Genomic DNA, 17,719 nt, shown 5'->3' with positions numbered 1-17,719 from the left:
AGGGCGGCGGGTGTTTGCCGGGGCGGGAGCGGGGGTCGCTTCGGGCGGTGCCGGGCTGGCGTGGGCTGAACAGCGAGCGGGGAGGCCGGTAAGCCCTCCCCTGCCCCTGGCTGCGCGTTGCGGCCTTTCGCCTCCCGCGGAGACCGTCGGCCGTTAACGCCTTGAATCGTTTTTGCGATTGCAAGAAGGAGTAGTGCCGGGGGAGAGCCTGCTTCCCGGGCGCCGCCGCGCAGCCCGGCGGGGCTGAGGAGCCGGGGGCCGCGGGCGTGGGGCTACCTGACAGGCAGTACTGGAAGCAGAGTTGCCTGCTCCTAGTTTCCCGCTCGCTGCCTCCCCAGCAGCGAGGCAAGCGTCTGCCGGGCTGTATTAGACTCGCCTGTAAATGTCATAGATTATACTCGTGCATGGTTTTTGTAACTTCAGTATTACAGGTACGGCCTGCACCACGTGATTTTATTTTTATTCCCCGTTACGTGCAAAACCAAATGCATCTTTTGAAATTCCTTCTTTAGCAAAATGCTGCCAACCACTTCAGTTAATTCTCGGAGCCAGGGCAACGGTGCGCTGAGCCCCAGAGATGCTGCGAGGCATACAGCTGGAGCAAAACGCTACAAGTACCTGCGGAGGCTCTTCCACTTCCGACAGATGGACTTCGAGTTTGCTCTTTGGCAGATGCTTTACCTGTTTACTTCACCACAGAGGGTGTATAGGAACTTTCACTATAGAAAACAGACAAAGGACCAATGGGCAAGAGATGATCCTGCTTTCTTAGTACTTCTCAGTATCTGGCTCTGTGGTGAGTGCAGGGGAATATGCAGCATAAAAGAGAGGGAGGGAAGGTTTAGGGATGAACATTTGTGGCCCTTCTAATAACACACGCACACACACAAAAGGGACCAATCCTTATGGATTATCTTTTAATCAAAGCAGAATAGAAGAAAATGGCCTAACCTTTTGGAAGTTAAGTTGGGAATTGGAAAACAGAGCATAACTAATACTATGTAGTCTTGAATTAATCTCTCTATTGCAACTCATTTTCTGTTCCGTTTCAAACTATGTACTTCCCTGTTACTTTATAGACAGTAATAAAACCCCATGCCACACAGTAATGCTTTAGTTAAAAAATACTGAACGTTTGGTTTATCTGAGCATTACACATAAAATACTGTTTTTAGAATAAAGGCCCTAGTGAAATTCTGTATATTGCAGAACTAAGCTGTAAACAAAGTGTCTCATGTGATTTTCAGACTGAATTGCAAATGCAGTATCATCCTAGTCATCTTCTGTTATATAGCGTATTGCTGTTAGTAATATCAAAATTGTTAACTCTGAAATAAAAGTATGTATCACCACACGCATGGTTTGGGTTAACAAGGAGCGTTTATAAAACGAATATTCTATTGTAGCATTGTGTGACTTTTTAAAAAATAGTTGGGGGGGAGCAGTATAATCTGCTGTTATATTGTTAAACCCAAGTACAGCTGAGTGTTCTCCAATCTGTGAAAGGGATTATATTATGAATAAATTGTATCATACCTAGTATTAGTTGGAAAAATGAGCTGTTAGACTGAAAATCTCAGGGAGAAAAATAATAAGGAAACTGGAGATTTCATAACAGTATACTCAAAAAAACATATCAGTTTAAGATCTCATGCTTCTTTTCCATAGCTAACTTTAATAGTCTTTTTCTCCTTTCAGCGTCTACTGTAGGATTTGGATTTGTGCTGGACATGGGTTTTTTTGAAACAATAAAGCTGCTACTTTGGGTTGTCTTCATAGACTGCATAGGCGTTGGCCTCCTGATTGCAACTCTAATGTGGTAAGTAGTGATGTCTGACACTGAACTCAGTATTGCTGTTGGGACACTCCCTCTCCTCTGTTGTTTGCAAGACACTTGGTTCTCTGTTTGGGGCAAAATTATAAAGTATGTATTGACTATAGGTTTTGTGCTGTTGTGGTAATTGTTTCAAAATGTTGCTTTAAAAAGAACACATCCTTTTCTTTACTATTTCCTGCAGAAGATGAATGTTCAGAAAGTCTGTATTATGATGAACGTTTTAGCTTGTTTTCTTTCTTCTTCAGCTGGTTGGTCTTCAGCAATAATGCCAAATCAAAAATTTGGTGATCAAAAACAATTCTTATTGTGGTTGAACGGCTTAATTAAAGTAAGCCTGAGGAAGGTTATGTTTAAGTAGGGCAATATACAATTGGCCCGTGCTTCTTGCTGAAGACTTTAGCTATTTCCACTACAAGCAATGTCTGTTCTGTCATGCACGTTGGCTTTGTTGCTTTGGCGGTAGTCGCTGCCAGTTTTATCCTGTAATGGCCAGAGACTTGGAGAAGGGGAGAGGCAGTAGCAAGTCAGTTTATAACCCAGGCCTCAGCACGTTATAGATGTGTCCTGTACCAGCAAGGGAGCCATGAACCAACGGGAAGTCGCTGTTTCTGCACTGAGGCAAGGGGAGGGCACCAAAGGAAGAATTTTTATTTTACCAAGACCTTTGTCATGGTAGTGGTGGAAAATGAAAACTCGCAAGGAGGCAAGGGCACTTAAAAGAGTTCTTAGTAATGGAGCTGACATCTTAAAATTGATGCCGATCAGAAAAGGGATAGATTCCTTTCAAACAGTGACCTCGGGAACTCCCGCTTGTAATTGCAAAATTCAGGATGAGCTACATACAAGAACTGTAGCTGATATATGAAAGATCCGTCTGACCTACTCTCCTGTCTGGGACAGCAACCCATACGATGCTTGGGGAAGAGCATATAGTAATGCTTCCCCCCCATCCTCCAGCAATTTGTGACTTGGGATGCAATCTCCTGAACCAGAAAGACTTCCGGCATCTGCTGGTTTTCCTTTAGTCAGCTTCCTGCAGGCCTCGGTACCAGTCACCTGGCTCCAGTTTGGTTCGAGTCCCTTCTTCCAGTGCAGGCTCACCTTTTTTCCAAAAGCTTCCCCCATTCCTAATGTGCCCAAACGCCGCCTTGCCTCGCTTCACCTTGCACCCAGGCTCTGCCCTTCTGACCCTGCCCTTTGCATGAAGAGTATGTCAGAGAAAGCTACCATGAAAGCTCTGGTCTCTTACCTTCTTATTTCTGAGCACGTATTGACTGCTTGTTCCTCTTCTAAACGGGATACGTTTTCTGATGTCAGCAGAACTTCGGCTGAAGAAAACAAAGTCTCGAGGCTTGTTCCGTAGTCTGTAACACCAGGCAGTGCGCGCTCTGTTAGCGCTTCTTTTCAATAAGCACGGGCTCATCTTAAGAGTGCTAGCCTGCCCTCTTCCTGTCCTTGAAGTGTGCCCTTTCTGTGGAGACAAAATAAATCCTCTCTGTGTGAGGCAGTGCACCTGTGCAGTGATAACCTACGCGCACTTCTCTGGAGCCGCCTCTGTGTGTGTGTAGGCACGCTGCCTGAGAACTTGTAACTGCACTGATAAATTGTAGCACTGATCCATTTAAAAAAGCAGTTCTGGTGCTGTATCACCTGCAGTGTATTTCAGCTGCCCCTTGAATGTGAGGAATGTAATTATAGTCTTCGCAAAAACGGTCTGCGTAATTCTTGCATATTTTTCTCCCAGATCGCAGCAACTTCATCGGGGTACAGAGTTAGGATCACATACGGCTCGCTATCTCAAACCAACGTTTTGTCGGTCGGCTTTATAGATTGACATTAACGCTCTCAAATATCTTTTCATGTAGGTTCATTTCTAATAAGTACTTGGTGAAGCAGCAGAACAGAGACTATGATGTGGAGTGGGGGTACGCCTTTGATGTTCATCTGAATGCTTTCTATCCACTTCTAGTCATTTTGCATTTTATCCAGCTGTTTTTCATCAACTGTAAGTAGAATATTTTGTGCTCTCTGCTTCAAAATCATGCTCTACCAAAACAGCTGAGAGCAGCTGTCTCTTTCAGATGTCATCATATCTGATTCTGTCATTGGGTATTTTGTTGGGAATACGTTATGGCTGATTGCAATCGGCTATTACGTCTATGTGACATTCCTAGGATACAGCGGTAAGTAACGGCAACTTCTTTTCTATTTGTTCGACTAAAAACAAGAGCACGATTTTAGTCTATTAATTTGGTCTTGGTCTATTAATTTGTAAAGCAGAGACTCAGAAAGTAATTCTTTCTTCGTGGTAAAGGCAGTTTGATAGGAGTTTACCAATCCGTGTTTCCGGCTGGGTGGACATCTTAACCAAAGAACTTACATTTTGGTATTAGACCTGTAGCACCGCTTGTTCCTCTAAATCCACTTCTAATTGTTTGCACTGGATAAAAATTCTGTCGGGAGTTTGCGACTATAGTTTTAAGTAAAGGAGTTTCCCCAGGGCATTACCTATACCAGTGAACTCAGGTACTCTTCAATCTGTGCTAACGGTAGGAGTAGCAGGGCGGAGATGACAAACCTGCCCTTGGAAGGCGGCTGGCGGAGCAGTACTCTTGCTTTTTTTTTTCCCCCCTTGCTGCCCTTCCCCAAGGCCCTTCTACATGAAGCACCTTTTTTGAAAGAGCACGACTTTATACTTGCTCCGTTGTTGCTTCTGTTTCAGCACTGCCCTTTTTGAAGAACACAGCTATCCTTTTGTATCCGTTTGCACTTCTCATCATGCTCTATTTGATCTCATTAGCATGTGGATGGAACTTCACCAAGATGCTTTGTTCCTTTTATAAATACAGAGTGAAATAAAACCAGGACTTCATGTATCTGATGTTTATTTTGTTTTTATCTTAGATGCCTTGACAGTAAAGAAAAAGTTAAGAACATTTTGTAAATGGTTGTAAATTTCTCTTTATTGTAGATAATTGTAAAAAAAGTTTGAAGTGTCCTTTTTTTTATTAAAATATTTACACCAGTAAACATGTTAGCAATTTTGTTCAAATACTTTTGCAGTACATTCCTAAAGACAAGTTACTTGTACATCTCTGTAGCTTAAATTTAACTGCAACAAGTCTATTTAGCGTAACTCTTACCGCAGATATTTTGCATGTACTGGCATAAGCTCTATATTACGAGGGTTTCAAGTGACACCGAAAAGCAGTTTTATTGAAGAATAATATCGGAATACCTTGCCTTGGGACTGCGTGAAAGTAGGGATCTTAATCGTGTTGCAACGGTAAAGCAACAACTGTCTCTAGATACAGAACTGTCCCCTCCTTTCATGAAAGAACTTGAGAACAGATTTATTTTAATGACTACGTCAAATACACATGGACAACTCTGGCACACAGAAGAAACAGTGATGAAAGGCACAATTAACATGACCCATATCAGGTTTTCAGATATAGCAGCAAGTTTTTAAACCCAATCGCTAGAAGCCCAGTGGGTATTATTACATCCACCGTTATGAGTGGCAGGTCGATGAACGTGGAAGGCAAGTACAAGTTTAGTTTGGCTATATGGGTGGGCTCGTGGCAATCCCTACAGCTGTGAAGTCCACAAGGCAGGAGTATAAACTAACCGTCACAAACAATACCTTCTGGAAAAAGATGACAATTTCCCAAAGCAGAGTGCTTGGTATGAAACGTGAGCACTAGGATTCAGTTTCCAAAGCAACGCAAGAGTAAGCTGGTTACAGCGAGACTTAATATTTCCATACTAGAATTTGATCTCTAAGGAAAAACTGTATTTGCCTTAAAATACCAAATATGCTGGCAGTGCATCTTACAGTACTGTGTGTTTCAGCCACTGTTAAGGCTTGAAGAGATTCTTGTTCCCCTCTCAGCAGACACTGAGCAACGTTCCCCTTTTAACAAGGAAAGCACTGAACTGCTGATCCATGGAAGGCGAAGGATTCCAGTCAGGACCTGCTCCCACCCTGGCTAACAGCACGAGCTCCCGTCCTGCAGGCAGCTGCAGCCTAGCTGTACAACTTCTCCCCAACAGGAATCCTAGCACCGGCGATCACCTGCTTCGGTTCAACAGTAAAAATACCTCATATTTAGTGCCCTGTGGTGTGATACCACTGAAATCAATGAAGGACTCGGGGCCCGTGTACCTTCCCTTTAGAGAGATCAAAGTTTGTTCCCTTGAAAGAAGGCTTCATCAAAGTTCTCAAAATGAAGCTACTTTAAGTTCTAGCTGCTCGCTCTTTATAGCAGGAATCAGCAAAACCATTAAGAGACCACTAAGGTCAGAAAAGTGACACTCTCAGAGACTAATTTATCAGGTCAGCGTGGGGTGCGTTTTTTACGTCGGCAATCAATGCTAGTCTGAAAACACCAGTTGTTTAGTAGCCTTTCAGCATTATGCTGGTGATTGTAAAGATGTGAAAACATAAGGGTTTTTTTCCCTTTCTACTACAGTTACTCGCTTGAGCTTTTTCAGAATACATCCTTCCTAGTAAGAACAAACACAGAACCCAGCGTTAATTTATTTCAGGGGAGCAAGGTTTGAAGAGATTTGATTCTTTCCACCCCCAAGACTAAAATAGTATTTTCCAAGGTGGAAGCAAACTACAAATTACTACAATACTTCATCTGGAGCAAATATTTCAAACAACCTCCCCCGAGATTACTGAAATGATCATATACTTGGAAAAAAATGAAGGAAAAGTGTTACACGGTGGTTCAATTTTGCCAAAGACTAATCGCACTCCAGCCCATTCAAGGAATTGTGTATCACATGGGCAAAGTATAAATTGCTTTGCTCTAAACCGACTCACGGTATTTAAAAGCTGCTTGTGAAAGAGCTAGGCAAGCAGCGATACGACAGAAGAGTCCAGTCTTTTATTGGTCCACAAATCACGTGTTTAGCTGTTTGAATTTTTCTAAGCCATCTTTCAGTTAAGAAACAAACAAATGTATCTATATGAATATTTTCTATCAATGCACATAAATGGTTGAGATGCCTGCAAAAGCGCAAAGCCTTATACAGCAGCGCTTTAGAAACGCTCTTTAACCAGAAGAATAAAAAGTGCTAATTCGGGATCACATCCTGTTCACATTGTTTGCAAAGTTTTCAGTAGGACCACCCACTGAATGAGCAAAGCAAGATTATCCCGACGGTCTTGTATTTCCTTGCTCCAGAGCAATCCCGATCAGCTCAGAAAAGCCAGTGCTCCTATCAGCCGGTCTGTTTGGCATCCAGTATAAGAAGTTAAGAATAATTTGCCCAGATAATGAAGGTTTCTGGCAATGCCTTTGGTGTTACAAAAGTTCTCTCTTCTGAAGCTTTAACAGCATCAGAAGGAGCTAACAGGATCGTAAGATAACCCAGTATATTTTGAAACACTTTTCGTTATTTGATTACTGTAAGATTCAGTGGCCTAGAGGGGATTTTTAAGGCCACAACAAAAATAACTTGAAATTAAACAAACGTCGGAAAAAATGCCAAAAATCAGGTAACAGGTTTAAGATGCCGCAAGGAACTCTTGTGGTAATAACTGCAACTTACAGCTGAGACGTGTGAAAGACACAAGCCCTGAGTATATATACCCAGTCATAAACAGTGGCCGAGCTCACGACTGTTGAGCCAAACAGCCGAAGCAGTCCTGCTTCACTGTAATTCCAGGAAGGAGGCTTGCGCCACTTTAGCCTGACTTGGGGATTGGAATTTGAAAGGTAGAAAGCTCAAAATAGCTGTCTGCAGAGATAATCAGATAGGAAATATTTTCGCTGCTTTTTCTATTTCTCAGCAAAATCTCCAAGCAAATTTGCAGTACTGTCTGATCACACCAGGTCTGAATTTACCTGAATCTACAAAATGTAATTTGTATCAATGTGGCACATTTATTTAGAGAGCATATAAGCTCTGGATCATTTAAAGTGTTAAAGCGGCCCAGAGTATTTCCAACTCCTGCTAGTACAATGTAATAAAAAGGCAACAATCTTTAGGAACAGACACACACACACCCCCACCCCACCCCACCCCATATTTTAGCAAGCACTAGTTAATTTGTTGTCTTTGATAAATTTCTTCTCAACATTTTTGAAAACTAAATATACTGGTAACACCAGAGTCCTGCGATCAATCTGGTAAGGGTTCTATATATTTAGATATATTAGCAATGATTCATCTTAACCACTGTGAAACATCGGGAACAGTGATGCTTGAGAATAAGCTCACGGCGTTCTTCGTAAGTGGTACCAGTAAACTTTCGAACTCGTGGAAAAAGATGAAAGTCACTGTCAGCAAAACTACTTATATTAAGAAACTGTAATACCTAACGTACTTCTGCAATCTACATTGTAACAAATAGCTATAGTTTAAATCACTTGCATCGTTCATTCACAGGCACAGCTGAGAAGAAAACCTAAATACTTTCTTCGGCCTTTCCTAGCTAACGTGCGATGAACAGCCATTGCATGGCACTAATTTGGTGGCACGGCATTATACACGTAACCAACTGGGCTGTGGCGCCACAACAGGCTAGATTCACACAGGATTCTGAGCTCACGCACCCACGTCCCTACATCCAAGAATAAACTCCATTTACGAGGCCGGTGCTTAGCTTATGCCCACAGTCCCTGTGGGCCAGACGAGCTTTCCAAGTAACACTTTATTTACACCATCTGATGCAATCAGAAAAAAGTAAACACAGCCTGCCTGGTAGCTTTCTACTTTTCTCCAACTTACACCAGTCAGTCTAAACAGAAGGTCTTATCTCTGCGTACAGATCTTGTCTTCCCTGTGTCCTCAGGCAACACAGCTAGAACAAAACGACTATGGTCTGTAGAAGCAGTTAAGCTCTTAAACTTGAATATTGCTGAACTGTCAAAGCTACGACACAATTTTCCAACAAGGCAGAAGAAAGGACAGGTTGACTCTATATCCCAGTGGCGATGGCTTTCAGCTTGCGGTGCCAGAGAGTCGGGTTTAGGCTCCTGCTCCTTATAAATATATGTCATGAAAAAGAGGCTAAATCTATTAGTAGAACTTTCATGCTGGAGATATGAATTCCAGATCCCTGCTCTAGGTCAGGGATCCCGCAACAGGTTTTGCGCATCTCTGCCCTGACCGCAAAGATGTTGGGGATAACGGAGTCTTTTTTTTCCACAGGGAAAACTGGGCCAGCTTTCGAGAGGTCAGTTCCAGGAGGTCGGTTTGCAGCACAGCTGAGAATCCCCAAGCCAGGGCAGATGCCTCCCTCCAGTGTCAATCAGGCACTTCTTTCCTATTAAAGAGAGGAATTTCTGCCCCTCCTCCTCCTGACCATTTCTGACTGGGTGACTTAACTCTCCCCATACCTGTGTCCTTACACGTAAGCACCTAAGCAGAAGGACTCTTAAGAGCAGTGGCAGCGTTAGTACTGCAACAATCCCACTCTCTGGGTTTAATCCAAACCACTTTCCGTTCCTGATCGAGTTTCCGATTCTTTTAAGATCACTGTTGTTTCCCTTGAAACGCAAAGGCAGGGTACTAACCTGAGGCCAAATTCAGTTCCCATTAAAAGTTAGTGCGAGTTACTACGCTGATCAGTAAAGGAGTCAAACTGAAACCTTGTTCTTGAGCAATGGAAGAAAATAAAAAATAAACCATAACTACTCACTGTAATGTATCTAAAATAAACACTGCAATAACGGAACTTTTTAGAAGACGACCTCTGTAGATCAAAAGTATCTAATTACTATTAATTCTTTCGATAAAAGGTAACCTCTGTCACTCCAAAGCAAAGCTGGAGAATGATTTTTTTTCAGTACAGAAAATGAATTTGTCCAGGCTAGGAAATGTCTACAAAGATTTTTAGAAAGAACTGTTTGGAATTGAAAAAATTCTTCTAAAATGCAATGGATTCAGTCTAAAATCACTGCAGATTTAGTACATAATATGAAACAAGACATTTCAGCATGCTTTTTATGCGGCTACAAACTGTACATAGTGGAATTTCATAGCCCCAAAGAATAATGCTCTTCAGAACTCTGTTAATGCCTCTGAACATCATTCAGATTCTGTGTACAAAACTACATAATTTAGAAACTTAATCTAGGTTTTTTTCAACATGGCAGTATATTTGAAATATGGTATTAATTTATGTTTGCATCTCCAAAGAAACATGTAGAAAGATAACTTAAACTAGAGAATTTATAAAAAAACCTATATCAATTTAAAATTTTACTGCATAAAAATAGGTACTTTTCAAATTATTTTAATAAATTAAATATCCCTAACATTTTTAATATATATCCCTGACAGTCTATAAAAGAGGGTTCTCGTTATAGAAAATAAATGGAACTCCGAAAGTACCCCCTTCATAAAACATATTTAACAATAATTATATTTTTCTTCTTCTTCAAGGAATGTAACAATATGTACAACTTCTCTATATTACTATACTATCAAAATAGTACAGGTTAAGCGTAGCAGGGTTCTGTAACCATAAGATGGTAAAGTCACATTAAAGTGGAGGACAACTTAGGCCTCAGACGAACGTCATCAGTGTGGAGCATCAGTTTCTGGATGGATCAGATAAGAAGGGGTAAATACAATCTTCTCATCTACAGTAGATTTCACAAGAGGTAGAGTTCAAGTGAAAATGAAAGAAATTTGGAATAAGGTGCATGCTCAGTATTTTCAATTCGTGACTTGCTAAGGATGTCAGATTTTATAGGAAAAGTTTTCAAGGATTCTTTCTTTTTCCTCTAAAGCAGGTTTCCATGATCAGTTTGTAATCTTTTTAATATGAATCTGAAATAGAGAATCAGAAAAAACAGAAGTCACGGTTTAGGGTATTACATTTCTCAGTAATAAGAGGGAACCATTTTCAGCATTAGCCAAAATGTTGAGCTTCAACACACTGACAGAGTGAAGAAATCTCACATTTGCCGGTTTTATTTTTAAAAGGCTATACCACCTCTCACCTCATTCAGAATTGCCCAAACTGCTGAATTTTGTATCACTGAAAGCCGGAACGATGAAATAGGGTTTAGGCTGGGGTCAACTGTTCCTTCAGCTACACCGTTTTCAAATTTCCCTGCAAAAGAAGCAGAAGTATATCCTCAATTAGCTCCTGTTCAAAGAAGTAAAGTACGAAATCTGTGGCCAGAAAAATCTATCTGTGGTATCACAATTCACAGGTGAAACCTGTTGCTGGTGGCTGTAAGGTCGATTGGGGTCATTCCCGAAACAAGAGACAGCCAGTGATTTTTCATATCCGATTCAGCTTTGCAGCAGCAAACAAGAGGGGGCGTATCGTCAGAGCACACGGGATTACATGTAAGAACAAAAACTTTGGAACTGTCTAAGGGTATGAGCACCTCAAACTCTGGGAAGATTTTGGCACAGATTTTCATTTAATATCGTGGAAGTAAACATGGAGCCCCTGGCTTATGTGTTTTCAAGGAGGATTAAGGACAAGGGATATCATTCCCGCTTAATGTATTCCTATTTAAAGGACCTTCAAATATATGAGAATGAGTAAGAATCCAATTTAAAAGCCCCGTTAGACTTTACACTTAAAACATATACACAGCAGCTGCAATTCATTAAGCTGATAAAAACCTGCTTTTGTTATAACAGGGATGCCCGACCTATGTCCAGCAAGCTAAATGCAATCCACGAGTAAAATTTCTCTTCCTTGACAGCAGGTATCCTGGCGCCTTCCCCAACAGCCGCTTGGCTGTGGAAATGCCAAGCTCAGCCCGTGACGAGGCAGCTGACTGTCTGTAAGGGGGGTTCAAATCCAGGCCAAGCGCCACAGCTCCCGCAGAGGCACTCATGCAGTCACGGGACAGAAGGGGTGATCTGACACAACCTGGAAATGCCTCTACAATAATCTCGGCGATAGATCCTGGCAGAGAAGTTGGATGTAGCTGCACTACAACTAAGAGTCACACTAGATCTTTCTTTCGTACATCAGTCTCAGAAAAGAAATATTGGAAACAATATTAAGTAAAGCCTACAAGGTCACGTACCCAAAAATGAATGATCAAAACTCAGTTTTAGGTTTGTTTTGGTTTTGATGAAAACGTCTAAACTGTTGCAATAGTAACAATACACATTTCTTTCTACTGTGACATACCTATCCTGAAGTAACCATCCTCTAAGCGTTTGTCTTTGGTTTCTGTGCTTAATACCAGTTCTTCATTCTACAACAACAAAGCGCAAATGAGATCATTTATTTTGACATAGGACTTTGCCAGGGAAAGACAAATGTGCGGGCACTCTTGTTATATATTCAGCATCCATCTTTTCTAAATAGTTATGAACCAGCCTAGAATAGTTAGTTATAGCCTTAGACAAGCCAATACAAAAAAAAAAAAAAGCAGCGGTGTTCCAGAACTGAACGGTATTTGGCTTCAAAGTAGAAAAAAGAAGTACTTTAAGTGCCCCACGTAACTTGCACGTTAACTGAACACGTGAACAGAACACATAGCAGACACTGGCATACACAGCAGAAGAAAAGCAAAGGCAGGATCTTGCCGCCTTTTCCTATGGTTGAACGAGAGATTTCTCTCAGGACAAATGAAACTTACAGCTTACTTTTTGATGTAAGGATTTGGGTGAGATGAAAAGCCATCAGACCAGTGAGGGAAGCATTGCAATTATCACTGCCTCACTAAAAACGGATGGGTATCAGTAAGTTTCTTTAATAAGCATGGAAAAATGAGATTGTAGATCAGAGCTTCAAAAACAGCTGGAAAATTACAACTAGAATCACATGATCCAATACTAAAAGACCCACTGTAGGAATTTCCTAGGAATCAATTAAAAATGCTTAACAAAACAGGAGATTAAATCCATCAGCCTTTTTTTTTTTTTAATTCCTACTTTTAAGGGAGGCTGCTGAAAAAGTAGTGGGTTTTTTCGGGTTTGGGTTTTTTGGGGGGGGTTGGGGTTTTTTTTGTTGGTTTGTTTTGGTTTGGGTTTTTTTGGTTGGTTGGTTTTTTGAGTGAGTTGCTTGAGTCCCAGACAACTCCAGTCTGGGGACACTCTGGTTTCTTAGGGCTGTTTTTTCTTTTTCTGAATTCTGCTTAGGGAGGATCAGGGTCGAAATACTTGAACGGGCTTCCAGCTCTACTGAAGTCCACGGTGGAGAAATCGTTCCCTCAGGACAGCACCTATCACTCTGCAGCTGCTGTCCTCATATCGGTGACATTTTCTGCTGACACCAGTGGCTTAGGAACAGGCCAGATGCAGAATTTCCTGTTTACCTTTCCACAAATTGTGTCAATCGCAGTGGAAGCTCGGTAGCATTACTTCCTTAAGCGATGCTCCAGTTTGAGGGACATTTCACAGCCAAGTGTAGCCCCAAAAAGAGATGCTCGATGCACATTTTTTCTCACTCTCTTGTGCATTCTTGTGGTATCTCGGGCCCAGATGAAGTAAGGGCTGCTGCTGGTTTTGTGGTTGAATATATTTCCAAAGGTCTTGAGAAACAAACCCCACAGATCTTATAATATGATATAATATCCCACATACCGTGTTGTATAATTAGAACCAAACTGACAAACTTCTTTTTAGGGGTGAGGGTGGTTAGAAATTCCTATTTTTGCTCACTCCCAGGAAGGCAGACTGCAAGAATGGAGAAGTGAACTCCTCCATGATAATTTACTTTTTTTTTTTACACCAAAAAAAAAGAAAGAAAAAGAAAAAAGATAAAAGAGGTTCAGCATATGGTAATTTAGGCACAGATTTCAAGATACCTACACCAGGTGTATGGGAGAAGATAGAAATACTTTGCTATTTTAATACTAAATAAAATAAACTCGACTGAAGTAGTATCTTAATCCTCTGACACAGTTTTGTGATATAAATGGTTAGCTATAATACCTAGTTGAAGAAAAAGAACCCATACCATCTGGCTTCAAGCAAGAATATACTTTAGATAGCGTAGTGCCCTCTTGAGATAAAACTCAGACCGATTTATGGAAAAAAAAATCAGTAATCAGGAGAAAGGAACACATTTGGTTTAACAGTCCAGATATTTCAGTATCTAGTAGGGTTTGGATGTGTGTCAATTCCTGAACCAAGACTTTTTTACTACATCAAAAAGCAGATTGCCTCAGCTTTCCCATTTTCCAAAATACACAGGAGAGGGAATATTGATTATTTCTCTGTTTTAAACAGTAGCAGTGAACTGGAAGAAAATCAGCTTGTTCACCTCCAAATTACCAACAGCACTCGTAGCAGACTGCACTCTGAATGAACATCTGAATAGTTACAGAAGTTTTCTGTTAATAGATCCAATTAAAAAAAGAAAAAGTATGACAGCATCAGAGCATCAAGATCCTACAGTTAAAAAAGAAGCATTCATGTCTCCCTCACCCAGTTAAAAAAGTCAGTAAAATTAGGAGGTTTGGCTTTTATCCTATAATGGAGGAGACCCAAATCAATAAATTCATACCTGAAAAGGCAAAACTTCCACAGTTGTGTTTAGAAGTATGTCTCCTGGATGCTCTGGATTGCCACTGTGAAACAAGTACCTAATAAATGAAAAGGGAAAAATAAAACAGTCTGCATACATCAGTCAGAATTAGCTAAGTTACCATCTTACACGTTAATAGTCACATTACGGATGTTACAATGATAAATGTAACTTTTACACTGGAGCTACATCAGCTGGTGATAAGAAAGGAAAGATGGTTTCACATACTACCGTAATTGAAAGGGCTAAACTTTTGCATTTTTAGGAGTAGTTGGGCAATATTTTGCTTGGAAAGGTACTTTCCGTAATCTGATCTTGACAGACTGCATTATACAAAGTGACCAACGCTGTAGTCGTCATTGCCTGGCCCGCACTGCTATCACCTCCAGAAGCAGGAGCCCTGCCTTCCCTCAGCCTCTGGCTCCCCACCACGCGCCACCCCCTCCTTGTGCCCACAGGATGAACTCTGCAGATCCATTCTGAACCAGTTCTGGGAACTTACCCAAGTCGACATTTTGCCAGGCCAGTTTTCCCCAAGACCAGCTCTCCACTCTGGTTTATTGCAGAGTCTCATTAATGACTGTGCCAGGAATTCCCAACCCATATCCACAAGCTTAACGTTACCTGAATTCAAACTTCTATTCCAAAGACAAATTTATTTTTTTTTAAACAAAAGCATATCTTTTTGATGTGGATACACACACAGAAAAGGACCTTTTTTTTTTTGATACCTGTACAAAGTCCCCATTACCCTCATTCAGTTGTGCATTTAATGAAATTTCTCTCTTTTGTTTGTTTTTTTTTAATGGGACAGAGTAAATATGTTTAAAACTGTATCAAACCCATCCCCATACACATCAAGCAATGAAGTGCAAGCGTTCGAATTCTAGCTGCCCGCTCTCAAACAGTTTTTGCAGTACTACACGTGTAGATAATGTTACAAAAGACACAGTTTAATTCCCTTTTCTTTATATATAAGACAAACCTCATATTCTTTTGAATACATATTATGTAAACAAGTAACAATATTTTTTACCACTAGGTGGTATCAATGCTTGAAAAATTCTTCATTTCTTACCATTTTTTCTAGTGGACCACAGAGTTTATTCAGATTACTGTCAAAAACTACCTAGATATTACACCTACTCAGATGCCACTTTTAACAAGCCTATTTTACTTTTAATACATTTAAATGAATATGTAAAAATCTGTCAACACATTTCAAACCTTTCTTCAATTGAAAATTAACAGTAAGCACCGTCTTCGACATTTAATACATCACCAGCCAGGGACAAAATTAGTTCAGAAATTATCGCTTGATTAAAATTACAAACACTAGCTCAATTTGCAATTTATTAAGACATAATTGGAGATGTAAATTCCAGTTTGTCTTTACCCAATATGTCTCAATCCAGGTTAAGTACTTGCCGTTAATCCATACTCCATAGCTACAAGACAAGAAATAGAAGAAAACAGAGCGCTCTGACCCTGACTTAGAAATGTATGTGATGATCTCAAAATGATAGAAGTAATTAAAAAAAATATACACACACACATCTATATAACATTTCTTTTATCAAGGCTCAGAAAAGGAGTAAAACCACACACTCTGATATAAGAAAGCTACATTGATTTCTATTGCAGAAATCATCTCAGCAGAACTGCACAGATTGAACTGCAAAACAAAACTTGATCCAGTAAGCTTCAGCGTTGCATGTGCTTCAAGAAAAATAATTCCCCCACCGTAGTTTAATGTAAAGGTTAGCTAATTCTAAAGTACACAAGCTACCTAAAACATCCACAGTTCTTCCAAGAAAAATCTTGTGACTTTTTCTAAACATTAGTGCCATCCAAAAAAACCCAAAGACTTAACTATCCTTTCTAGGAAGATGCCTTTATTGTACATTTCAGTAACAAGCAAAACAAAACTCTTGGCAAAGCCGACCAGAAGACTAAAAGTGTATTCTGCTGTCTTCTGACCTAGCAGATCTAACTTGCCATCCTTTAGTCTGTCAGATATCCTAATTGTTACTGGGAATTGTTCTCTTAGAAACACTGAAAATTCTAAGGAGACTTATTTTAAAATGCAAGTGATCAAACACTCACTTCTAAGGTGCTGCCATCAAACGCTCCAACCAAACCACAGGCAGTGCTTTTTCTTAGTGCTTTCTAGTCCACGAATCTGATTTCTGAGAAGACACACCTAAAAAGCCACAAAGAAACTCTTCATGATCTGTGAACACTGTGCTCTCAGTGAACCATGATGGGTTTAGGATGTTTGGGGGTGCAGGCAGGGGGGAGGTGATGGTGGTGGGTTGATTTCTTGTTTGTTTGTCAGGGGTTTTAGTTTTTTGGGTGTTTTCTTTTGGGGGGGGAGTGGGATGGGGTATTTATTTATTTGGGCTTTGTTTGTTTTTAAAAACAACCCTGCACCCATACAACCATAGCCAACCATTTCTCCTACTGTGCTATCAGCTTTTGACACTGAAGTGTGGTTTCCTCCCGCCAGCAGTTATCAACTCCATTAGGGCAATGCACTCAAAAGTTGGCACAATGCCAAAACAATTTACAGAAGTAATTAATAAAATCTGATTTCCTGATTTCCATGTAATCAAACCTGCTTTTTTAGTACATTTTCCATAACTATCTGTCTACCCATATGCACACGCATATATAACATATGCATATGTTACATCTTATTTAAAATTATGTTTAGAAAGGGTTATTTTTATGTCTCAGCCTTGCTTGAACACTTGACAGATAACACCTACTTAGACTGAAAAAGTTACACAGACTAAAAATAGAAGTATGAGTATACACACACAGTTCCCATCTATGATGAATCTTTTGCTTAGAAATAAAATTTACAAATTAAAAAAAATATTTGAAATAAAATTTAATTTACAAATAAACAGATATTCTACAGGTCCTAAAAGAAGTGCCATTAGGTGTTCTTTTGTAAAACTTGCCTCCCCAGCATACTGAAAATCACAAGTTTTCAAGGTTTTCAGACTATGAAAGATTTTTCTGGATAAGGGGACTGAAAGACACGGAAGTAGCTGTGCTTTTGGCTAAGTTATTCTGACATCTGTCCTGGGATTTACAGGTGACAGTCCATGTAAAGACTAAAAACATAATTTCTTTTTTTTTTCCCTCCTAGATAACTGATATTTTTCATAGGATGGAATCACTAAGATATTCTTGTCTACCTGCTGCTTAAACATAACACCTTCTGAACCATTCTTTCACATTAAAATTCTGAAAGCCGTAGACCTCTAAATACAGTAATCCCAAACAAATACAAATTCACCTAAAGTTAAAAAAAAAATACTACTATTACTTCACAGCTTTATTACAAAATACAAACATGGACACATTTGGACATACTTGACAGAAGTCATCGGAGA

At 40.2% G+C, this 17,719-nt stretch overlaps 2 protein-coding genes across 2 annotated transcripts in view; one reads left to right on the top strand and one right to left on the bottom strand.

Moving 5' to 3' along the window:
• The first annotated feature begins 516 nt into the window (after nt 1–516).
• On the top strand, nt 517–7,817 carry UNC50 (unc-50 homolog (C. elegans)). Its single transcript, XM_009323579.1, has 5 exons — nt 517–796; nt 1,699–1,819; nt 3,703–3,842; nt 3,919–4,020; nt 4,560–7,817. Exons 1-5 carry the CDS (start codon nt 517–519, stop codon nt 4,694–4,696), a joined length of 780 nt encoding a protein of 259 aa, XP_009321854.1. The 3' UTR covers nt 4,697–7,817.
• An 86-nt stretch (nt 7,818–7,903) lies between these two features.
• MGAT4A (mannosyl (alpha-1,3-)-glycoprotein beta-1,4-N-acetylglucosaminyltransferase, isozyme A) overlaps nt 7,904–17,719 on the bottom strand; it is an 86,941-nt gene continuing 77,125 nt past the window's right edge. The window contains exons 12-15 of the mRNA XM_009323569.1: nt 14,292–14,370; nt 11,967–12,033; nt 10,807–10,919; nt 7,904–10,633 (exon numbers count right to left, since the gene is read on the bottom strand). Coding sequence (XP_009321844.1) covers nt 10,607–10,633; nt 10,807–10,919; nt 11,967–12,033; nt 14,292–14,370 — 286 coding nt within the window. The 3' untranslated portion in view covers nt 7,904–10,606. The remainder of the gene's footprint in view (nt 10,634–10,806; nt 10,920–11,966; nt 12,034–14,291; nt 14,371–17,719) is intronic.

This window comes from Pygoscelis adeliae, unplaced genomic scaffold (assembly GCF_000699105.1).
Source record: "Pygoscelis adeliae isolate BGI_AS28 unplaced genomic scaffold, ASM69910v1 Scaffold50, whole genome shotgun sequence".
Taxonomy (NCBI): domain Eukaryota; kingdom Metazoa; phylum Chordata; class Aves; order Sphenisciformes; family Spheniscidae; genus Pygoscelis; species Pygoscelis adeliae.
This window is presented reverse-complemented; position numbering and strand designations above follow the sequence as displayed.

Coding starts and splice junctions, on each gene's coding strand:
- UNC50 (XM_009323579.1), top strand. CDS start 517: ATGCTGCCAACCACTTCAGTTAATTCTCGGAGCCAGGGCAACGGTGCG. Junction 797..1,698: donor TCTCAGTATCTGGCTCTGTG/GTGAGTGCAGGG, acceptor TTCTCCTTTCAG/CGTCTACTGTAGGATTTGGA. Junction 1,820..3,702: donor CTGATTGCAACTCTAATGTG/GTAAGTAGTGAT, acceptor CTTTTCATGTAG/GTTCATTTCTAATAAGTACT.